Source organism: Melospiza melodia, unplaced genomic scaffold, assembly GCF_035770615.1.
Source record: "Melospiza melodia melodia isolate bMelMel2 unplaced genomic scaffold, bMelMel2.pri scaffold_51, whole genome shotgun sequence".
Classification (NCBI taxonomy): Eukaryota; Metazoa; Chordata; class Aves; order Passeriformes; family Passerellidae; genus Melospiza; species Melospiza melodia.
Window position 1 is genome coordinate 2,321,016 of NW_026948797.1, and position 21,980 is coordinate 2,342,995.

Sequence of the window (21,980 nt, forward strand, 5' to 3'; positions counted from 1 at the left end):
GGCTGGTGAGGGGTCTGGTGCACATGTCCTGTGAGGAGTGACTGAGGAAGCTGGGGTTGTTTATCCTGGAGAAGAAGAGGCTCAGGGGAGAGAAGGCAGTGTCAAGGCACAGGTTGGACTCGATGATCTCCAAGGTCTTTTCCACCCTTACTGATTCTGTGATTCTCTGAAGCTACCCTTGGAGCAGTTGCAGGAGGAGCCCTGGGCCTCCTCTTCAGGAGCTCCAGCAGCCCAGGTCCCTCAGCTTCTCCTGGCAGCCCCAAAGCCCATCCTGTCAGTCCTGCAGAGCCTCTGCAGCTCCTCCTCACTGCCCAGAACAGGGAGCCCCAGAGCCAGACACAGCAGCCCAGACGTGCCCCCCTGGCCTGGGGTACCTCTGGCAAGGGAGCAGCACCAGGCACTGCAGCAGCCTGCAGACAATTCCTGCAGCACTTTTAGGATGATCCTGCTGCCCAAGGGACGTTCCCATGGGGCCAAGTCAGGAACTGCAATGGGGTGTGGGGCCAGAGAGGAAAGGTCAAACAGGGATGGGCTGTTTGCAGGGTAAGGGACAGCAATGGCAATAGGAAGAAATCTGGACCAGGAAAGAGGAAAGAAAGCAAAGGTGAAGCCAAGGAATTGCTCAGGGCAGTTTGGGGGTGGCTGCCAGGCAGCCCGGGCTCTGAGCAACAGCGTCTGCAGTGGTACAGGAAACACCCAGCTCATAGGAACAAACTTTTTGTCTGACTGCAGAGGCCAGGACAAATCTGAGTGATTTCCCTGGTGTCCCCCAGCCCTTGCTGGCCCCAGGGGCTGATGGCATTTGTGCTCCCTCAGGTTCATGTCCCCACACAAACAGCATGGGGGTGCTCCCCCTGCTGTGTGCAATGCAAACAGGGGCTCCTGAGCCAGTGCTGCTGTGTCTGTGCCTGCAAGGATGGGGCACCTGTGTGAGTTGGGGAGAGGCCAGGGCTGCAGAGGGGGGATGTTGTTGGCAGCTCCATGAGGACACTCTGGGACGCTGCCCTGTCCTGTGCAGCACACTGGGGATGGATCAGCCCCTGCTCTGCTGCTCCTTCCCGTCTGCCCAAGGGTCCTTGCAGAGCCCCAGCCCTGCTGTTTGCCCCCAGCCTGCCCACAGCCAGCCTGGGGCTGCTCACGGGGCTTTTCTGTGCTGAGCATTGGCCTGAGCATGTTCTTGAGAGAGCCTGGGCAAGGAGCCTGGAGCCCCCCGGCCCTGGGCTGAGGCGTCAGGGCTGTCCCAGCAGTGCCCATTGAGACAGGGTAGAGATCCATTCTGAATTAGGTGAAGTGTCTAGGAGAGGTGAAAAGTCTGTGTCTAGGAGAGGTGAAAAGTCTGTGAGGCCAAAGCTGAAGGAAAAACTGCAGGGCAGAGACAGTGAGGAGACAGAAAAAAAGAAAACCAGAAACAACCACAAGGTCAATTTGCCCTGACCTAAGAATTTCTTTGATAAAGAAGAACTGGCGATAAATGTCACGCGGAAGGAATATGCATGAACCTATTCTGAAACTGTATGCATATGCATTTGGAAGGGGGATAAAAGGAGACCTGAAATCCTCAGGGGTACGCATGCCTTTTGAGAAGGATTTGCTCTGCATGCATCCGACGCGTGCCGTAATAAAAACATACCGAGCTTAACAACTTTTATAAAGTTGTTAGGTTTCTTCTTTTCTCCGCAAAGCATTATGGCGAGCCAAGCCAGGAGTTCTCTGTCCCCACAGGGGCAGGGGAGATAGATGGACCTCCAAGGCACGCCCTAGGATTTTTTCCTGGTGGGGCTCCGCTTGTCTCAACTTGCCTCCTGCGAGGACAGACAAGGACCTGCCGGCCTGCGGTGGGGAATACGGTATGTACTGAGGGGCCCCCAGGGGAAAGGACAGGAAGGCAGAAAATGACTCAGAGACGTCTGAGTTCAGCTGTTCGAGCAGTTGTATTAGAGACAGGGTTCATCGTTTTGATAGGGCGGAAGCGCTAGTGGCTCTGGGGGTGAGCCGGGTGAACCCGTGTATGTGTGTAGCGGGGTTCATTGTTCTGATAGGGCAGAGCTGCTGAACCCACCGTGTTTTGTTTGTGTGTGTGTGTGTGTGTGTGTGTGTGTGTGGCGTCTGGACACTCTGTCGCTGTATGGTTAATGCAGTGTGTGGTCAGTGCAATGTGTTTGTAATCGTGCAAGTGTACAAGTGTATGGTGTATAAAAGTGAGTAGATCTACAGGGCTCTACAGTGCTGGGGGGGTGAGTACTACCCATGTTTGAAGCAGCCAAGTGAGGTCTGAGGCTGCAGCAGGCTGTGGGGGCAGGGAGAGAAGTGCCCCGCAGAGAAGCGAGTGGAGGAACATCAGTGATGGTATTTATTGTGTTTAAATGTAGTGATTTGTGTAGATCTGGTACATTTTAACCGTGAGTATGAGCTCAAAGAGTTCCTTTGCCCTGGATGTTTGGACTTGATCTCTAGACTGTGTGCTGTTATTTTGATTGTGTCCAGGAAAAAGTGATGTGAGTAAATGCTGAATTATGTTATGCTGTGTTGTGATGACAAAAGTGAGCACTTTGAGAGATATGCCCTTTCCCAGTGATTTTGTGTGGTGATTTTCTTCCACTGCATTGTGGTAATTTGATTCTCAGATTGTATAGTAGTGTTTGTGGAGATTTTAAGATTTTGTTTGCAACAAGAGTAGTATTTTACACAGGAGAACTATAGTATGGTGATTTATGCTTAGCTACGATAAAGCGAATTAAAGGAATTCCAAGAATTCTCCATCTCACAGCAATTCAAGCCTTGGCTCTAGTGAATTGTAAATAAAGGAGGGGGGGGGGTACATGTGTGTCTGTGTCTGTGGGCATAAGTGGAGAGCCTGGTTCAAGCATGGCTTAAAGAAAGAGGCCATGAAGGTATACAGCTGATGGGAAAGTAAAAGGTAGCTGTAAAGCAGCAGTTCCCAGGCTTAATTTTGTAAATAACTAGGTTCTCAGGCACCTTTTTTATAAACAGCAGGATTCTCAGACAGTCTTCTTATAACAGTCCTTGGCTGCTCTGGGAACAGATATGAAGGTTTTGAGAATTTTTCATATCACAGTGAGAACACTAATTTTGGTTTCAATAAACAACCATGGGCATTGTAAACAAAAGGAGGAGTTAGAGTTTTCTCTGTAACCTATCGTGAGCTCGGATTTTGCAATATGCATGAAGTTAATTAACACTATTATAAAAGATGACTGATTTGATCAATAAATCAGAGTCGATGCTGATCAACAAAGATGGGTCGTCTCCCTTCGCTTTCAACAGGCATATCAGAGTTTTGGCTGTGACAAGCACAGCCTTTTTGCAAGGCAGTAAAACAAGTGTAAGTAGACACAGTGCTTAATTAGATTGTGCAAGAAGAGAACTAGAAAAGACTGATATTTTGTAAAACAGAGTTTAGATAGAAGCGATGAATTAGTTAATGAGACTTCAGCTGGTACCATAGCAAGTCTGGACTGGGAACAGTCTGCTGTGGGGATTGAGAGTTCTCTGTAATAAACAGAATAGCCTGCCTTTGCGGACAATTTTGGGGAGCCTTTGGTGCATCAAGAGGCAGGCACACTGCGTGAAGTGACAGTGGCTGTCCCCTGAGCACAGGGACAGCTCTGGCTGCCCTGTTTCCCCAGGGAACATGGGAATGACTTGTGGGCAAAAGCTGGATGTGCAGGTATTATTGCAGTGCAGTGTTTGTGAGAAACGCTGGTATTGCTGTTCTAATATTCGTCAGAGCACATGCCCTGAGTGTTAATCAAAGGTTTCAGATCAAGCTGATTCAGAACCTAAGATCTTAGAGCTTGTGTGTGGGAATCACATCTGATACCTGACACCTGGAGCTGTGTGTGTGTAGGAGGAAGACTGAGAAACTGGAAGTGAGATAGGGCAAGGAGAAAGAGATAATGAGAACTGACCAGAGCAAAGAGGTTCCTAAATTAGCCCCTTTTGAGAGGGGCTCATTGGGAGAAGGCTGCCAGTAGGAGCAGCTCAGAAAATAAAAAGATTTATAATACTTCATTGCAGTTAGTACTGTTTTAAAATGGGAAGGTAAATGGAATGGGGTTTTTGTTTGCTGATATGTCTTTTTGTTTTAAGAAATCACCCAGAATGGCAAAGAGACTGTGAGATCAGACCACCCTCTGGTCTTGGCCCTTGAAAAGGTAAACAAGGCAAAGAGAAAGCAAATCAAACGTGTTGTTCAGAATGCAGCATAAGATAGCAACGTATGAAGTCAAGCAAGATTATCATGCTGAAATGAAAAGTGATTACAGTTCGCAAAATGAGTACATATGATTTGTTAAAGGCTTCTCCTAAGGTAAGGGAGGAAGGATAAAGATGACTTACCCAAAAGGGAAGAATTTTAGTCGACACAAGGGACATATAATAAGTTTTAAATAAAGCTTTAGTACCTGTGGAGAATGTTTATGTTGTTGTGTGGGGAACAACTGAACAACTGGCCAGTCTGAGAAGGCATACTTTTGCAAACCTTTAAAGTAACATGTGCACTATGTGCACTTAGAAGCTTTTGTACAATTTGCTCAATTCGCTAAACATGCTCAAATAAGAAGGGTTACTCTGGAGGCAAATGAAGATGTTAGGCTTAACATTAACAGACATTGAAATTAAGAAAGACATTAGTAAGGAGATATTAGAATAAGTAAAAAAGTGTTTTCAAGGGTATGGGCCTCTGCTGTACCAGGGAGAGTGAACAATGCCCCCCCATGGCAATCAAGCTTAAGAAAAGAACATAACCAGTGAGAGTTGAGTAGTACCCTCAAAAGGATGATAAGGAAGGAATAAGCCCAATAATTGATAGTACTGGAGTAAGGTCTGTCAGTAAGATAACACAGAATTTATACCCTGTGGTAGAAAATCCATATATTTTACTAACTTGTTTAACACCTGAGCTAACCTGGTTCACTGTTTTAGGCCTAAGAGATGCCTTCTTTTGCCTCCCTATCCACGAAGCCAGCCAGAAAATTTTTGCATTCAAACACAAGCTCACATAGTCCATGTGCCTGAAGGCTTCAAGATTCCCCACTCCGATTGGAGAACAGCTTGCAAAGATCCAGAGTCCTGGGAATCTCCACAAGAGGAAAGAAGGCTGTTGCAGTACGTGGATGATCTTCTAGTAGCCACTTGGACAGGGAAGCGAAAGAAGCCTGGACGGTAAACCTTTAGAATTTCCTAGGACTCCAAGGATGCAGAGTCCCAAAGAAAAAGGCACAGGTAGTGAAACAGAAGGTAATCTACCTGGGGTAAGAAGTGAATGCTAAGCAGCAGACTTTAGGGCAGGGAAGCCATATGCCAAACCTTGAAACCCCAGACAACAAAGGAACACTGAACCTTCTTAGGCATGGTAGGGTAGTGCCAGCTGGTGGTTTATAATTATGGACTGCTCGTCAGACCCCTCTATGCTCTTATTGCCAATGGAAACTGAGATCTCCAGTGGACAAAAGATGCCACACGGGCCTTTCACCAGCTAGAGAGTACCCTCATTTCAGCTCCAGCATTGAGACGTCCCGATGTAAGTAAACCATTCTTTCTATTTTTCCATGCAATGAATTGCCCTGGGAATATTGGCTCAGGACTTGGGTCCTTACTGAAAGGCAGTTGCTTACTTCTCTAAGCAACTAGATGCAACAGCCAAAGGGTGGCCAGGTTGCCTCAGAGGTGTAGCAGCAGTTGTGCTGAATATTCAAGAGGCACCCAAGTCTACCCTGGGACAAAAATGACGTACTAGTGTACCACACAGTGTCCCACAGTACTGGAAGTGAAGGGTGGCCACTGGCTTTCACCACAGAGGTTTCTGAAATACCAGGCCATCATGGTAGAGCAAGATGATGTAGAGATAGTGGTGACTAATATTGTCAACCCAGCCTCTTTTCTCAGTGGAATCAAGGAGAAGCAGTACACCATGATTGCCTAGAAACCATTGCAGCTACCTAATCCAGCCTCCAGCCACCCAGACTTAAAGGACACTCCTCTGGACAATGCAGAGACCTGGTTCACTGACAGGAGCCACTACATTGCCAGTGGAAAGCAACATTGCAAAGTACACAGTGACTACCTGTAGAGAGGTAATAGAGTCTGGACCCTTACCAACAGGTACCTCTGCACAGAAGGCTGAGATAAATGCATGGACCCATGCCTTAGAAACAGCAAAAGGCATTCAGAGTCGTGCATGCACGTGGAGCCATCTGGAAGGAGAGGGGACTGCTGACCTCACAGGGAAAGAAGAGACAATCCAGCTGCTGGAAGCAGTTCAGCTACCTGAAAAAGCATATTAAGGCACACCAGAGAGTGAGCTTAAAATTGGAGGAGGGAAATGAGCTGGTGAATGGAGAGGCAAAGAAAGCAGCAAAGGGTGAGGTACAGATTTTCCTCGAAGGTATGCCAGAATACAATAATACTAATCAAAAGAGACCTACAACTGCAAGGGGTGGGCTACCACTTAAAGAGAGCTAGTAATCCCTTCCAATTTTCGTGGTTACTAGTGAAGGAAGAGCACTAGAAAACACTCTAGGGCCTAACTACTTAAAAGCTTTTTATAGAGTGTGGCTCCTTTCTCAAAATGACCAAGGCTGCGAGTGATACAGAGTGCATTGAAATTAAGTGTTGACTTTGAAGTAGTAATTTCCACAGGCTTTCTAGAACATACATCTGATTGAAAGAATCGTTGTCAGGAATTTACATGCCACTATCACTCAGGTAAGCCGACAATGTGATCCTTGCCTCCAGACTAACCCCAAAAATACCTCCCGGCTGAAACTCGGTCAGACTGGGAGAGGCCATGGGCCTGGACAGTAGTGGCAAATTGACTTTTAAGAACTCCCAAGGAAAGGGGGGTATCAATATTTACTGATATTGATAGATGCATTTTCAGGGTGGCCAGAAACATTCCCCACCAGAACTGTCAAACTTCCAGAGGGGACCAGATTATTTTTACAAGAAATAATACCACGCTTCAGAGTTCCAGCCACGATATCCTCAGGTAAAGAATCACATTTCATTTCCAAAGCAGTGCAACAGATTAGTGGCCACCTGGAGATAGATTAAGAACTTCACACTCCATAATGCCCCAATCAAGTAGCCAGGTAGAGAAAATGAATCATTTGATTAAGCAGTAGATTGTAACACAGGGGCAAGAAGTTAATCTACCCTAGCCCCAAGTTCTTCCACTAGCACTATTGCAAATTCGAACTAAACCTTGAGCTAAAGGAATGCTGAATCCTTTTGAGATGACCACATAGAATACAAAGGGAATGTCCAGAATGTCCACCTACATGGTGGCTTTAAGCAAACAGCTCAGAGAAATTGAGAAACATGTGGCTGGAACTCAAAACAGGGAGTTAGATAGCCTGGGGATGATGTATATGTTAAGTCTCTTACAGAGAAGACTTTGGAACCACAGTGGGAGAGACCCCTGCAAGTACTTCTCACCACCTTCACTGCAATCAAAATCAAGGAGCAGAATGCCTGGATCCATCACTCTCGAGTGAAGAAAGCCCTAGAAGTCCCTTGGAGAGTAATACCAGAAGAGAATGAACTGAGACTAAAACTTACTCGGGCAAAATGAGTATATTGCGGTCTGGAGTAGTTCATACTTTAGTTTACAGAATTGTTTTGTATGTAATTGTAACTGAAGTCTCAGAACTAAAGAGTACCTCTATCCAAAGTAATGCTGAATGACCTTGGTCCCAGGCTTTTAATCAGTATACTGGATCCATGGGAAAACCTTCTGAGATAAAAGATTTAAACCTATCCACTGTAGTAATTCATGAGAATCAGGTATATGAGGAGCAAGAACAGCAGGAATGGGAACTGTGGGCACTTAAAGGAATCAGAGAAGAAGAAATCAAAGTAGAGTGCCAGGTCATCAATAGGACGGCTTATGAGAGACCAGATATAATTAGTGTCTTAACCTCCCCTCGTGTATATGAACACCAGGAAGACTGTGATAGCCTAAGTGAATCAGACTGTTGGTGTCATTTCACCTTGATACAGCCTGTAGAAGTGACCTGCCTTTGAGCTCAATTTGCTATCAGACTTTCATTTAAATTCAAAGTAGACACTGCACTTTTTACCACAGCAGGACCTTATACAACCCCTACTAGTTCAGACTCTACCCAAACTTGAACCTAAAGTGTATGAAACAGGCCCCTACGTAGTAAAGAATGTGAGTGAACAAAAGCTATTATTCACTCGAGAATGGTCTCTCAAATGTGTGGAGTTGATACTGCAAATTAACATCTCAAAAATCCAACCAGCATGCTCCTCCATTGAAGTGAAGGGGAGACGACCATCCTTTAATGCATCGAACTCCAATTTATTGATCGATCAGTCACTTTAAATAACAGTGCTAATTAACTTCATGCATATTCCAAAATCCAGGTTCATGATAGGCTAACAGAGAAAACTCTAACCACTCCTTTTGTTTTACAATACCTATAATTGTTTATTAAAAATAAAACCAGTGTTCCCACTGTGATATGAAAGGTTCCCAAAACCTCCACATCTGTTCTCAGGGTGCCATCTTTTCCCAGAGAGGGTGTTTCGCTTGTTATGGGAAGACTGTCTGAGAACCTTATTGTTTATAAAGTGATACATGAGAGAGTCTAATTGCTTATAGTAATCAGCCTGGGAACTGCTTTTGGAACTGCTTCACAACTACCTTTTACTCTTCTCTCAACTGTATGCCTTCATGGCCTTTTCTTTAAGCCATGCTTGAACTAAACTCTCCACACTCCTCCTTCCTAAAGACATCCTTTGAGGGCTGGACAACATGGTTACAAAGAAAGGCATATCTCAGGAGCAGAATAAGAAAGGATCTAACTGGCATGTTTGAGACAAGATTAGGAGTTTTAAATGGAATTGATTCAGAAATACTGATGAATAAACTGGCCACTGCAGCAGGTAGCCTAACAAAATTGAAGCAGCCTTTATAGTAATCTCTATTGACATTAGGAACTAGTCAGTGACAGATTTCAAAAGTACTGCCAAAGTAAGGAAGTATGAAAAGGCCGGGGACCAAGACCACAACTTAATAGTAGAAGCACTTAGTACTGTCCAAGATAATGTGTCTTTAGCTTTCAGTTGTATACAAGCACAGTTATGGATGCAGGCAACAGCAGTTCTGATCATATGGGAAGGGGGTGAAGGTAATTTTCCAGCTGAAATTTGGAAAATTGTGTGGGATAATGCAATTGATTTTGAAAGGAAGCTTCAATCCTGGTGGACTATGGTGAATTTCACCTATGATCCTGCTTGTAATGCGGCCACTGCCTTTGTGCTTACCATACACAAAGCCACTGTTTATGTTATCCATCCCATCATTTCCCTAGGATTAAACCATGAATAAACAATACTCTATCTTTCAGAACATAGAGTATGGGTGCGAAAGATGAATGAAAAGTGGCAGACAGTAAACTTAGAATCCTTCATTACTAGAGAACAGATGGGATTCATTTGTGAAAGCAATACTATTAATGCTCAAGATGTGTGTTTGGACACTGAACAGAGTATTTGCCACTTTGAAATTCCTCCAGTCGCTGACCAGAAAACTGTGCTCGTATATACTGGAAAAGAGTGTGTATGCCTGAGAACTGCCTGTGCTGCTGTAAAAAGTGATAGCAATGATGTTATTCTGTCTAGTAGAAATCATTCTAATTTCTGTATTTGTAATTTTGTTAAGATTATTGGGCGTAATTTTTCGTTTTCGGTACCAGTGACATCCCACCAGCTGATTAAAGCCAATTACACACTGTATCACAGACTATCACCTACCCCTATTGGGATGAACCTTACATTAGTAAAACAATTAATTAAGCACCAAGACCTATTGGAAATCTTGAAGGAAATCCAAGAAAGTGGAAAGAAATCCTAAATTACTGTCCAACATGATACAAAAGAGATAACCAGAGTTCTACAAAGAATAAAACAAAATATGGATCATCACTGGTGGGATGTGATCTTTGGATGGTCACCTACTGCAAATGGAATCTTTAATAAGTTGTGCCACCCCATTGAAGTTTTGTTAATATTAGTTGGGATAAGCTTAGGATTATCTATTATATTGTTAATTTGTAACTGGAGAATACTACAACGAATAGCTGTACTAACCTCTTTGTCAAACGTACATGGTGAAGCATTAAAAGACACTTTTTGTCATAAGGGTTTGCATTAAGTAGAAGAATTTACTTATTTCCTAGGAAAGGGGGGAATGAGACAGACCAGATATCCATTCTGAATTAGGTGAAGTGTCTAGGAGAGGTGAAAAGTCTTTGAGGCCAAAGCTGAAGGAAAAATTGCAGGGCAGAGACAGTGAGGAGACAGGAAAAAAAAAAAACAAACCAGAAACGATGACAAGATCGATTTGCCCCGTCCTAGGAATTCCTTTGATAAAGAAGAACTGGCGATAAATGTCACATGGAATGAATATGTATGAGCCTATTGTGAAACTGTGTGTATATGCATTTGGAAGGGGGATAAAAGGAGACCTGAGATCTCCAGGGGTACGCATGCTTTTTGAGGAGCATTTCCTCTGCTTGGTCGTAATAAAAGCATACCGGGCTTTACAACTTTTACAAAGGTTGTAAAGGTTTCTTCTTTTCTCTGCAAAACAAAAGGCAGAGGAGAAACAGCCCTCAGGAAGCCAAGGCCAGCCAGACCTGTTTCTCCTGGAAGCATTTGTCTGGGAGAAATCCCTGGAAATAGGGATTTCTGGAGGTGGATTCCCAACTTTGGCCATGGGTGCCTGGATGTGAAAGGTGCTTTTTTGCCATAAGAAAGAAAAGCACATAGTCCCAGTGTTTCAAAGGCAGATGAGATGTGGCCCCTGGGTGGCCAAGCCAGGCAGATCTGTCTGTCCTGGACGATTTCATCTGGGAACAATCCTTGCATATATGGAAATTTGGAGGAGGAATGCTGATTTTGGCCATGGGCACCTAGAGGAGAAGGACAGTTCTTTCCAAAGGAAGGAGAGCCCAGAGCCCCAGTGCTCCAGGGGCTGATGGGCAGCAGCCCTCAACATGCCAGGGGACAGCTGGACCTGTCAGGTGGCCCCAGGTGGCCCAGCCAGCCAGGCCTTGATGCCTTGAGAGGCTGCCTAGAACAGAGACTGGACAGTGTTACAGGAATAAAGTAGGGATTTATTAAAAGGCCTTCAAAGGATAGACCCAGGGCAGTACTAGAGCCCGGCTGAGGGTACACCCAAGATGGACAATGGGTCACACATTTTAACATTTTTACAAGTTTTGGACCATTTCTATTTTGGGGTTAATTGTCCAATTACAACTTCAGGTTATGAAGTCCCATCCTCCCTGCCTGCTCTCCTCAAATCACTGTTTGCACTTCTTGGGCCTGAAGCTGCAACACTGTCCTTGGCTCTCCTAGGTTTCTAGGTCTCCTTCTGCAGTTATGGAGAAATATTTCAAAGAGCTTCTAAAAAATATCCACTCCTATTTTAAAGGATGTATTTTATTACTACTGTCTTTGGAGCAGACAATTGCAGCATTCTGTGATTGATATTGACCCAGGGTCTCTCCTCAGCAGCTCTGGCCTGCTCACAGAAGCTGTGCCTGGAGCTCTGACCCAGTGTGGACAACCTTGCTCCACATTGCCCAGCCCCATTCTGTGTGTCCTCACTCCCCTGGGACCTGCTGTGCTTGGAGAGCTGGCTGCACTCAGCCTAAGAGGGGTTTGCCCTTTGTGTATTTTTTGAAGCAACTTAAAACTCCTGAGTTTCCCCACTGAAATCAGACACACTGCTCAGGTGTGTGCCAAGACTAAGCTGCCACCAATAATGTTCCGTTCACCCAAGGCAGAACTGTGCAGGAAATGTTCTAGACCTTTGCACTCCATGGTTCCATGAGGCCTTGCTCTGTGGCAATGGACTTTTGGTTCCATGAGGTTCTGTACTAAACAGTGGTATCCTTAGTTCCAAGTGTCACCATGGCTCTTTGGTTCCATGGGGCCCTACTCGGTCACAATGGGCTCCATGATTCCGTGATTAATGCAAAAGCTTTGCATAAACAATGAGCAACACCATGGTCTCCTTGGATCCGCATTGTGGCAACAAACAATGTGTTCCATGAGATCCCAAACTGTCACAATGGATATTTGGCTCCATGTGGCACCTCTGTGTCACAAACGGCCCTTGGTTCCATCAAACCCCAAAGTGTCACAGGGTTTTCCTTGGTTCCATGTACCCCAAAATGTCACAGGGTTTTCCCTTTTCCTGCAGCAACCAGTCCAAACCCCAGTGCCAGGGTCAAATATTTGGCAAGAAGCAGCAAGGAGGGACATTTGGAGTAATGGATTTTGCCTTCCCAGGTCACAGTGATGTGGGATGGGGCCCTGCTGTCCTGGAGATGGCTGAACACCAGCCTGACCATGGCAGGGGGTAAGAGAAAACAGCCTCTGTCCATGGAACTGCAACAGCAGAGAGGTCAGGAGAAGGCTGGGTTTAAAAGACTCTCACCAGCACAGGAAACATCTACCTAGGACATTTTCTTGAAAGGTGACATTTTAGAGCATTCTTTTATACAGACATGGACCACCAAATACCAAGTTAAACAGTTTTGGCTTTCTCTGGGCCCTGAGACCAGCTGGAATCTTTTCAGTAGTCTGTGCGGTTCCATCCTATTTCACATGATCAAATCAAGAGCCAAACTTATAAGAAAATTTAGCAAAGATTTATTAATTTGTCTGTGAGACCGAAGTTCGGTCGTCAAAACCACCTCAGCCAAGGGTCAGCGTTGAGCCCAGGATCGGCGCTGGGTAAACACAGATCTGACCTCCGAATGTCAGAGTCTCCTTGTGTTCACGAATGCTGCTTCGTGCACCAATTTCGTGTACAGTTTATTCTTCCCGAGGCAGACATGACCGAATGTTCTTTGCGTCTCTTCACATGCATAACTGTGGCTTTACATGTGCAGAGGTAGACAAAGACTCAGTCCAGGTGTCTCGATGTTGTCAGTCAACTTCGAGAAAGTCAGCATTCACATGCATCATGGTGACGTTGTCAATTATCTTGCAGATGTAATTGTCAAGGTGATAATCACTCTTAGGTGGACCCAGCAACCCAGGAAGCCAGCGATTATCAGCCAGGAAACTTCTATTCTTACGTTAAAATCCTGATGTTTATCTCAACGAATATCCAGGAACTGGATATGAATAAGACATCTGAAAACACCATGGAGAGGGCTCAAAGATCTCCCAAGCTGAGGTTTGCAGGCCTAAAGAATATAACCAATATATGGAGGCTGATGTGCCTAGTCTGAGTTGTGAAGAGACTAAGGACAGAACAGGAGTGGCCTGGTAGGGCTTAAAAGGTGGATTCAGAAATGGTGGCACTTTTTCCCCACAGTGGGAAAGAGCCAGATAGAGAAATAGTAGCACAAATGCAGCTGGGGAGATCCAGGCAGGACATGACAAGACAGGAATTTCCCTCTCAGACAGGGCTGTGGTGCAGAACATCCCCCATAAGGAGTCTGAGTCAGCCCCAGGCTTTGTGTGGGCAGGCAGAGGCAGGCAGGAGGAAGAGCTGTCAGCAAAGGAAGGGCCCAGCCAGGTGGGGCAGCCGGGGGATGCTGACAGCCTGCAGGGACAGAGGCGCAAGGCAGGGACACCGTGGGACAGCCTGGGCTGCACAGGGCACAGACATGTGCAGCAGCTGCAAGACAGCCCTGCCAGAGCCAACTTGGGCAGCACTTTGGCCATGGCTGCTGGGCCTGGGCCTGAGGCAGGAGCAGGAGACAAATGACCCTTGTAGGGCTGGGGCCTCATTGCCTCCTTGTCCCTGCTCAGCAGCCTGGCAGGGGCCGCCCCATGCTCCTGCCCTTGGCATTGCACAGCCCCACATGCCAGTGCCTATCCCGGGAAGAGCCCTGAGCAAGGAGGGAGGGACAGGATCTGCCTGGCCAGGGGCTGGGGCTCAGGCCTTGTCCCTTTGCATTCCTCAAACACATCCAGCTTTGCTCAGCACCAGAGACACCTTGGCCTTGTTTGTCCCCAGCTGTCCTCACTGCCTCCACTGTTCTGCTCTAACTGGAACCTGGGGACACTTTCTGAGTTGCATCCCTCAGTGGTATCCATTAAAACTTGGAAAACTTCGGAGTTTCAATTTAAGTTTTAGTTCTTGAGAAGTTTTTTCAACACTCCCTCAGGGACTGAGTCTGATGTAAACACCACCAATGCCCAAAGAGGCTCATTAAAGTCCTTGTGCTGTGTCTGTGCTCAGCTTTAAAGGAACAGGTCTTCCCAGGACCAGCTCCTCTCCCAGCCCAGCAGGGCTGAGGGCTCTGCCTGCAGGCACTGAGGGGACAGAAGCCAGGCAGAGACAGGCTGAAGGCAGTCAGGATTGGGAAGACATTGAGCTGAGACTTCACTTGGGGAAACATCTTCACAGCCCTCTGCATGGTGAGTGTGTGGGTGCAGGGCATTGTCCCCCGTGCTCCAGGAAGATCTCCTGAATCCAGCACACCCCACAGCCTGGGGGATGTGTCAGGAGGACTCTCCCAGTTTCTCTGTGGCACAGGAGCAGGAGGAGTAAAAGGACGTGCTGCAGAGCAGGGCTGCCCTGGGCACGGTCAAAGGGACAGGGCAGGACGTCTCCTGCTGCCAGGGATGGCTGCAGGGGGTGAAGCTGGGGCTGCAGCCAGGACTGCCCAGGGCTGTTGGCCAGCCCAGGCATGTGCCATCTGCCAGGGGCAGCTCTCAGCCTGCCTGGCAGCTCCCCATGGATGCTGCAGGGGAGAAGTTGGAGGTGGAAGGAGCCACCCCCATCAGGGCAGATTCCTCCTGCTGTGGAGATGGTGCTGCATGGTCAGGGCTAGCCTCAGCTTTGTCCTAAAGGGAAGGGAAAGGGGCTGTCAGCTTTGGCTGTGTCAGTGAAACTCCTGCACTGTCAGCCTGGGCATCAGCAGATGGGCCTCTGCCCTCTCTCAGAATGTGCCTCCTCAGCCTCCTCTCCCTACAGACAGCAGCAGCAGCACCTTGGCTTGCAGCATCTCTCTTTTTCTGGCCTCCCCTTAAGGCCCCGCTGCCAGGGAGATGCCCCTGGGCAGTGCCCTGTGCTGGGAGGTGTCTGCAGGGCAGAGCTGAGCCCCCAGGGCTGGGCTGGGCTCTGGCAGCACTGGCAGGGACAAAGCTTGGACAGAGAGAGACAGCTCCCGGTAGGCACAAGTTCAGGCAGCAGAGAGCCAGAGCAAACCTTGGTATCCATTCCTGTCCAGCTACAAAGGGAAAGAGCAAAGAGTTGGAGAGATTGATTTTGAAACAGGAGTCTTCAAAAAGGCCACATTATTTTTAAATACAGTTTTAAATTTGTACATCCTTACTAGAGGGAGGTTAAATGAGCAAATGGCACCTGTGTGGGAACAGCAGGTCTGACTGCACTGGGGCACAGGGAGTCCTGTTTTCCCTCTGGGCTCCCCAGTGTTCAGCCTGAGAGCAATGCTAGAACAGGACTTCTGACCCTTCTAAAAACCACACAGCTACTCTAGCAGCCCAAATCTACACTTAAATAAAAAAAAAAAAAGGGAAATGAAATTTTCCCAAAGAAAAGGAAGCAATTTTTAGTGCTTGTGTAAGAAAATAGCATAGGATTCACTGAAGGTACTTTGTCCAAATTGTCAATGTTGTCTTTGAACAGCTCACAATGTTCAGAATGAAGAAATGTCCAACAGCAGCTCCATCAGGCACTTCCTCCTGCTGGCATTGGCAGACACACGGCAGCTGCAGCTCCTGCACTTCTGCCTCTTGCTGGGCATCTCCCTGGCTGCCCTCCTGGGCAACGGCCTCATCATCAGCGCCGTAGCCTGCGGCCACCACCTGCACACGCCCATGTTCTTCTTCCTGCTCAACCTGGCCCTCACTGACCTGGGCTCCATCTGCACCACTGTCCCCAAAGCCATGCACAATTCCCTCTGGGACACCAGGAACATCTCCTACAAAGGATGTGCTACTCAGGTATTTCTGTTTGTATTTTTCTTTTCAGCAGAGCTTTCCCTCCTGACTGTCATGTGCTACGACCGCTACGTGTCCATCTGCAAACCCCTGCACTACGGGACCCTCCTGGACAGCAGGGCTTGTGCCCACATGGCAGCAGCTGCCTGGGCCAGTGGCTTTCTCAATGCTCTGCTGCACACAGCCAATACATTTTCCCTGCCCCTGTGCCATGGCAATGCCCTGGGCCAGTTCTTCTGTGAAATCCCACAGATTCTCAAGCTCTCCTGCTCACACTCCAAACTCGGGGAAGTTGGATTCCTTGCTGTTGGCTCCTGTTTAGCTTTTGGTTGTTTTGTGTTCATTGTTTTCTCCTATGTGCAGATCTTCAGGGCTGTGCTAAAGATCCCCTCTGAGCAGGGACGGCACAAAGCCTTTTCCACCTGCCTCCCTCACCTTGCCGTGGTCTCCCTATTCCTCTGCACTGGCACATTTGCCTACCTGAAGCCCCCTTCCATCTCGTCCCCATCCCTGGATCTGGCCCTGTCAGTTCTGTACTCGGTGGTGCCTCCAGTACTTAACCCCCTCATCTACAGCCTGAGGAACCAGGAGCTCAAGAATGGTCTGAGGAAAATTATGACAAATGGTTTTCAGAAGCAATAAACTCTCATTCTTCCACATAGCTCTATGGTGTTACTCAATAATTCTCACTCTGTGTCCTGTATTTTTTGCTGTTTACACAGGTGTTACACTTTTGTGAATTTGTTCACACAACAATTTTTGACTCTACTGTTTTTATTTTAGTATTTTTCTTTAGTATCACACCCAGAGACTGTATAAACCAGGATCTGTACTACCTCTGTACTACCTATGTGCTTACACAAAATAAAGATCTCTGTATTGCTACGTGTGCCTGACCTCTTTCCTCCCTGGCTTCTCTGGAGCTGCAGGGTTGGTGCCTCTGGGCAGACCTGGAGGAGAAAAGGGAACCCCAGTGCTCCTCCCTGCCAGGGAGGCCCCGGGCTTCTCCTCCATAACCTCCCCTTCCTTCACTCCCACACTCCCCTTCAGTGCCCCTGTGCTGGTTTTAGGCCTCAGGGCTCTTCCAGCTCAGTCCCTGTCCTGCTGCGTGACTGTCCAGGGAGTGCAGGCAGGGACAGAGCGTGGGCACTTCTGGGACAGAGCTGGCTCTGCAGCAGCATTTCCATTGTGCAAGGGCCTCTCCCCAGTGCAGGACCTGAAAGCTGCAATCCTCTTCCCAGTTTGCTCTCAGGGATGTGCCCAACACAGGGTCCTGAAGAGGAAACCAGCAGTGACCAGCAGAAGTGTGGCAGTGATCAGGATGGGGCTGTCCCAGCAGTGCCCTTGCAAAGCCAGCACTGCTACAACAGTGGCCTCTCACCCCAGGTCACAGAGGTAGTTCTTCCCTTCATGGAGGGACATCAAGTGACGGGGTCAGGAGTCCGTGTTTGCAGTTCAGGCCATTCCACAGCCCTGAACATCCTGTGTATGTGAGGGGACATAAACCCTGTGAGCACAAACACCTTCAGCTGCTCCTGGAGCTTCCAGAGAGTAACATCCCCTGGGAACCCCTGAGGGCAGGGCTGGGATGAGCTCCTGATTACAGAGCTCCCCATGTTCATCCTTTTGGCCATGGGGCACCTCAGGAAGGGCAGGGCAGGGCAGGGCAGGGTGACACCCGCAAGGCTGAGGTCCCTGCCAGGCTCTGGCACTGACAGTGGAGCCCAGGGAGCTCCTGCCCATGCTGCAATGAACTCTGTGTGTGTGTGTGCAAGGGAAGGACTTGTGTGCCTTGACAGCCCTGGGGCTGTGAGCAGGGCATGAGCCCAGCTCAGTGGTGGGCACCTGACAGAGCACTGACATTGCTGGCTGTGCCCATAAGAGAAGAGTTGGTCAAGGTGACTGCGGTTAAACCCCCCTGGCCATCAAGTGACAGCCAAGTGTCTCTGTCACTGTCCCTCCTTCATCAGAAAACAGGAGAAAATAAGGTGAAAACATTGGGGGTCATCATAAAGGGAGATTAATACTGGAGGGACTAAAAAGCAAAGGCCACATTCAGAAGCAAGGAAAACCACGGGAAAAAAAGAGTTCAGCACACATAGTGGTTGCTTTGGAAGACAAATATAATAATACAGAAAATCCAGAGACCTTCTTGACCCACTCATTTCCCTGCTGATCAGGACATCACATGGAATGGAAGAGCCCTGGGGTCAGTCCAGCCCAGCTGTTCCATCCCTATGCCCCCAGGAACACCTGCTTCCCCCAGCCTACTGGTGGAGGATTGCAGAGATGCCTCATGTGGGGCCAGCCCTGCTCAGGGACAGGCAAAGCCTTGGGCTGGGACCGACCCTGCTGCAGTCACGAGAGCCAAGCACAGCAGGACAGGGGTGTCTTGGCAAAGGGAACTCCATGCCAGCCACACCCAGGCCAAGGGGGCTCAGGGGGCTCTTCTCACCTCTGCTATTCCACAATTCAATGAATCTTTTCCTTGGAGAGCTCTTTGAAAAGAGAATTGCTAGAGAGGCAGAAGCAGAGCTATAAAATGCACCAGTAAAAACACAGCAGCTCCTGTGAGGAATGAACCCTCCCAGGGCAGTGCTGTGGCAGGAGAAGCACCCAGAAGGAGGGGGCTGAGCTCAGTGCATGTGTGTGTCCCCAGGCACAGAGGGTGAGCGTGGGCAGAGGTCAGGGCAGGGCTGGCAGTGGCAGGGCAGAGCCAGGGGGCAGCAAGATGGAAGTGTGCAGCCTGCAGGGACACTGCAGCAGCTGTGGGATAGTGCAGGACAAGCTGTGCTGGACATGGCCAAGGGCCCTGGCAGGGCTGGCAGTGCCCAGCAGAAGCCAAGTCTTGGTGCCCTGGGGCACAGCAGGGTCTGTGCCACCAAGGGCTGTGAGGAGACACCTTGTCCTGAGGCCCTGGGGCCTCCTGGCACAGCCCCAGCCAGGCTGGGCACTGTCACCCCCTTGTCCTGCCCTCAGCATCCCTCCACATCCCAGTGCCCCCAGCTGAGCCCTGGGCACACAGGAGGGACAGGATCTGCCTTTCCCAGAGCTGGGCTTAGGCCTTGGCCTTTCTGCTGCCTCCAGCCAGCCCAGGCTCTACTCAGCATCTGAGCTGCCTGCACAGAGCCCCTGCCTCCCTGCACTCCTGGCCTCAGGGATCTGCTGGGATGAGTCCCTGGGGAGCCTTGCTCAGGAATGGCCCTGGGGGCTCTGTAATGCTCCCAGGTACTGCAGGTTTTTCAAAGGACTTCAGGTTTGGCATTTGCCTTGGAGTCTCTGAGAGGTCTGTGCAGTCGTGGCCTCCAGTTCTCTAAAGAGTCCAGGAGGAGCCTGTGTTGGTGATGGACCTCACTGGGACTGACACTGAAACTGCATGAAAAACAGAAACTCCAACATCATCTTCTCAGTGTTACAGAATTTTGGCATTACTTTATTCTTGCCAGGATGTTATTGTGGGCAGCACGTGCAATAGAAACCATTCCATCCACACATGTCCGGGTTGCACAGTGAAAATCATTCAATCACACATTGCTTTTTACTATGTTTCTCATATGCTTAGACAGACAAAACTCAAAGAAATTAATGTTCTTTGCTCTTAAATTACACAATTCTTAGTATTTGATCTCCTATTGATGATTGCTCCATTCGCCTCTGATGTCAATTAAGTCCTCATTCTTTGATTCCCTTCTCAATCTTTTCCCAGTCCAGGTGTCTCACCACACTGGGGGTGATGTTCATTAATGTTCATTTGCCTCCTGTGCATCTTCTGGCCACTCCCAATCTGTATATGTTAAGATTATCAGGTCTCCCCCAACCTTGGTGAACAGAGTCTTTTGAAGAGAAACTTCAATTCCCCTCCACCTGGGCGAATGTGCCTGGGCCAGTCTGACCCTTGCTGCTGGGCCAAAGGCACCAACTGTGGTGTTATCACCCCAGAGATACCTTTAGCTTGCTGGTGGTGGCAGCTGGGCACTGAACAAGTCCAGGCTTGTTAGGAACTCCTTTCACCTCAGGAGGAAAGCTTCAGGCGATGGTGAAGAGGAAAAGGAGATGGATTCTACTGGAGGGTTTATATCCAGAGGTTTATTCCATGGTTACAGAGGTCTGAATGTGAGCAACTGCTGCAACAGAATCCCGACCACATGGCCTGATCACCTTTTTAAGCTCAGGGACAGGGGAAGGGGAGGGAACAGGTGAGCCACCCAACCAGGTGAGAGGGGCAGGGTCTCAGGGGGGGATGACACCTAGACAGGCCAATGACCCCTGGGCCTGAGGGGCATCCTTTGAACTTGACCAACCACACGACGTCTTGCTGGAATGTTAAACTTGATTGACAGCCCAGCAGGGGGCGAGGGGGGGGAGGGGAAGAGAGGTATTGGCATACCTGGGGAAGGAAGTTTACAACACACTGCAAAATCTCCCCCTAGTTTTGTTTAAAAAGAAGAGGACTGTGTTTTTGGTGCAGAATGATTGCCAAACCATGGTTGGTAAATCAGTTCTTCCTCTACAGGAGGGTCAGTGTTTTCCACTGAGGCTTCTAGGTCATCCATTGGAGCACTGAGGGCTTCCAAATGGTAGACCTCAGGAGGGGGAGATGAGCTTGAAATTAACTTGAGAACCATGTGTTTGATTAGTCCAAAAACAATGCTAACAACTACAAAACTATAGAAAAAATAAACAGCACTAAAAACACAGTTTTCAGAATAGATCCCAACCAGCCCGAGAGTCCCCAGCCTTTGAACAGTCCATTTAGCCAGTTGTCAGTTTCTCTGTTGATGTCCGAGAGCCTTTGTCAAGGTAATCCATATGTGGTTTGGGCTGAGGGACTATGCAGGAGATCGCAGGAGGGATGATCACGAGTAGGACGAGAAGCAGGCTCGGTCTCATGGCGTCTCGAGGCTACACACGAACAGTGGGATCTAAACTGGTACAAAAACTTGAAACAAACATATATTACAAACTATTCCAGATAGGAGGCTTAAATGGAATTTCCTCCAGAGAACGCGTGCGGCGTTTTCTTCTCCAGGCAGCATGAGCAACCTGGGGTGCTTCTGTAGATTTCTCTGACACCTTGGGAACATAGGGCTTTACCCATTTGGAAGGAACCCACCTTAAACCAGAGGGGGTGGGCACACAGGCATATCCACGTCCCCAAGTAACCAATTTGTAAGGTCCCACCATTTTCCAAGTCTCAGAGTCCTTTACTAAAACTGGAGGTTTTTCTTTCATTAACATATGATTGTTCCCCCTAAAGTGGCGTAGGATGGGTGGGTTCAGGCTGTCAAAAGAACAATTCAGAAAATTTATTGTGAATAGCGCCCTGGATAACCGGATGTGGGGAGGTTCTACCTTCAGAACCTGTTGTTGCTGGTCCAGGACCCTTTTTATATCACGGTGAGTTCTTTCTACAATGGCTTGACCTGTAGGGGAGTAGGGGATGCCAGTTTTGTGCTCTACTCCCCATTGCTGCAGGAAGCTCTCGAATTCCTTGGATTTATAAGCAGGCCCATTATCAGTTTTCAGCTCCTTGGGGATGCCCATGAAAGAAAAAAGCACCTGTAAGAGGTGCTTAATACCATCGATAGATGATTCTCCTGTGTCGGTAGATGATTCTCCTGTGTAGGCAGAAGATGGAGGACTCTCCGAGTTTCTCTCTGGCACAGGAGCAGGAGGAGGAGAAGGATGTGCTGCAGAGCGGGGCTGCCCTGGGCACCATCACAGGGACAGGTCAGGATGGCTCCTGCTGCCAGGGACAGCTGCAGGAGGTGAGGCTGCAGCCAGGACTGCCCAGGGCTGTCCTGCAGAGCAGCTCCTGCAGCCCTCAGGGCTCTTGGCCAGCCCAGGCATGTGCTACCTGCAAGGGGCAGCTCTCAGCCTGCCTGGCAGCTCCCCATGGACACTGCAGGGGAGAAGTTGGAGGTGGAAGGAGCCACCCCCATCAGGGCAGATTCCTCCTGCTGTGGAGATGGTGCTGCATGGCCAGGGCTGCTCTC

The 21,980-nt window shown here is 48.5% G+C and overlaps 1 protein-coding gene across 1 annotated transcript in view; it reads left to right on the forward strand.

Annotated features, from left to right (window-relative positions):
* LOC134413763 (zinc finger protein 135-like) overlaps nt 1-21,980 on the forward strand; it is a 197,036-nt gene that overhangs the window by 21,301 nt on the left and 153,755 nt on the right. The window contains 1 exon segment of the mRNA XM_063147798.1: nt 4,231-4,238. Coding sequence (XP_063003868.1) covers nt 4,231-4,238 — 8 coding nt within the window.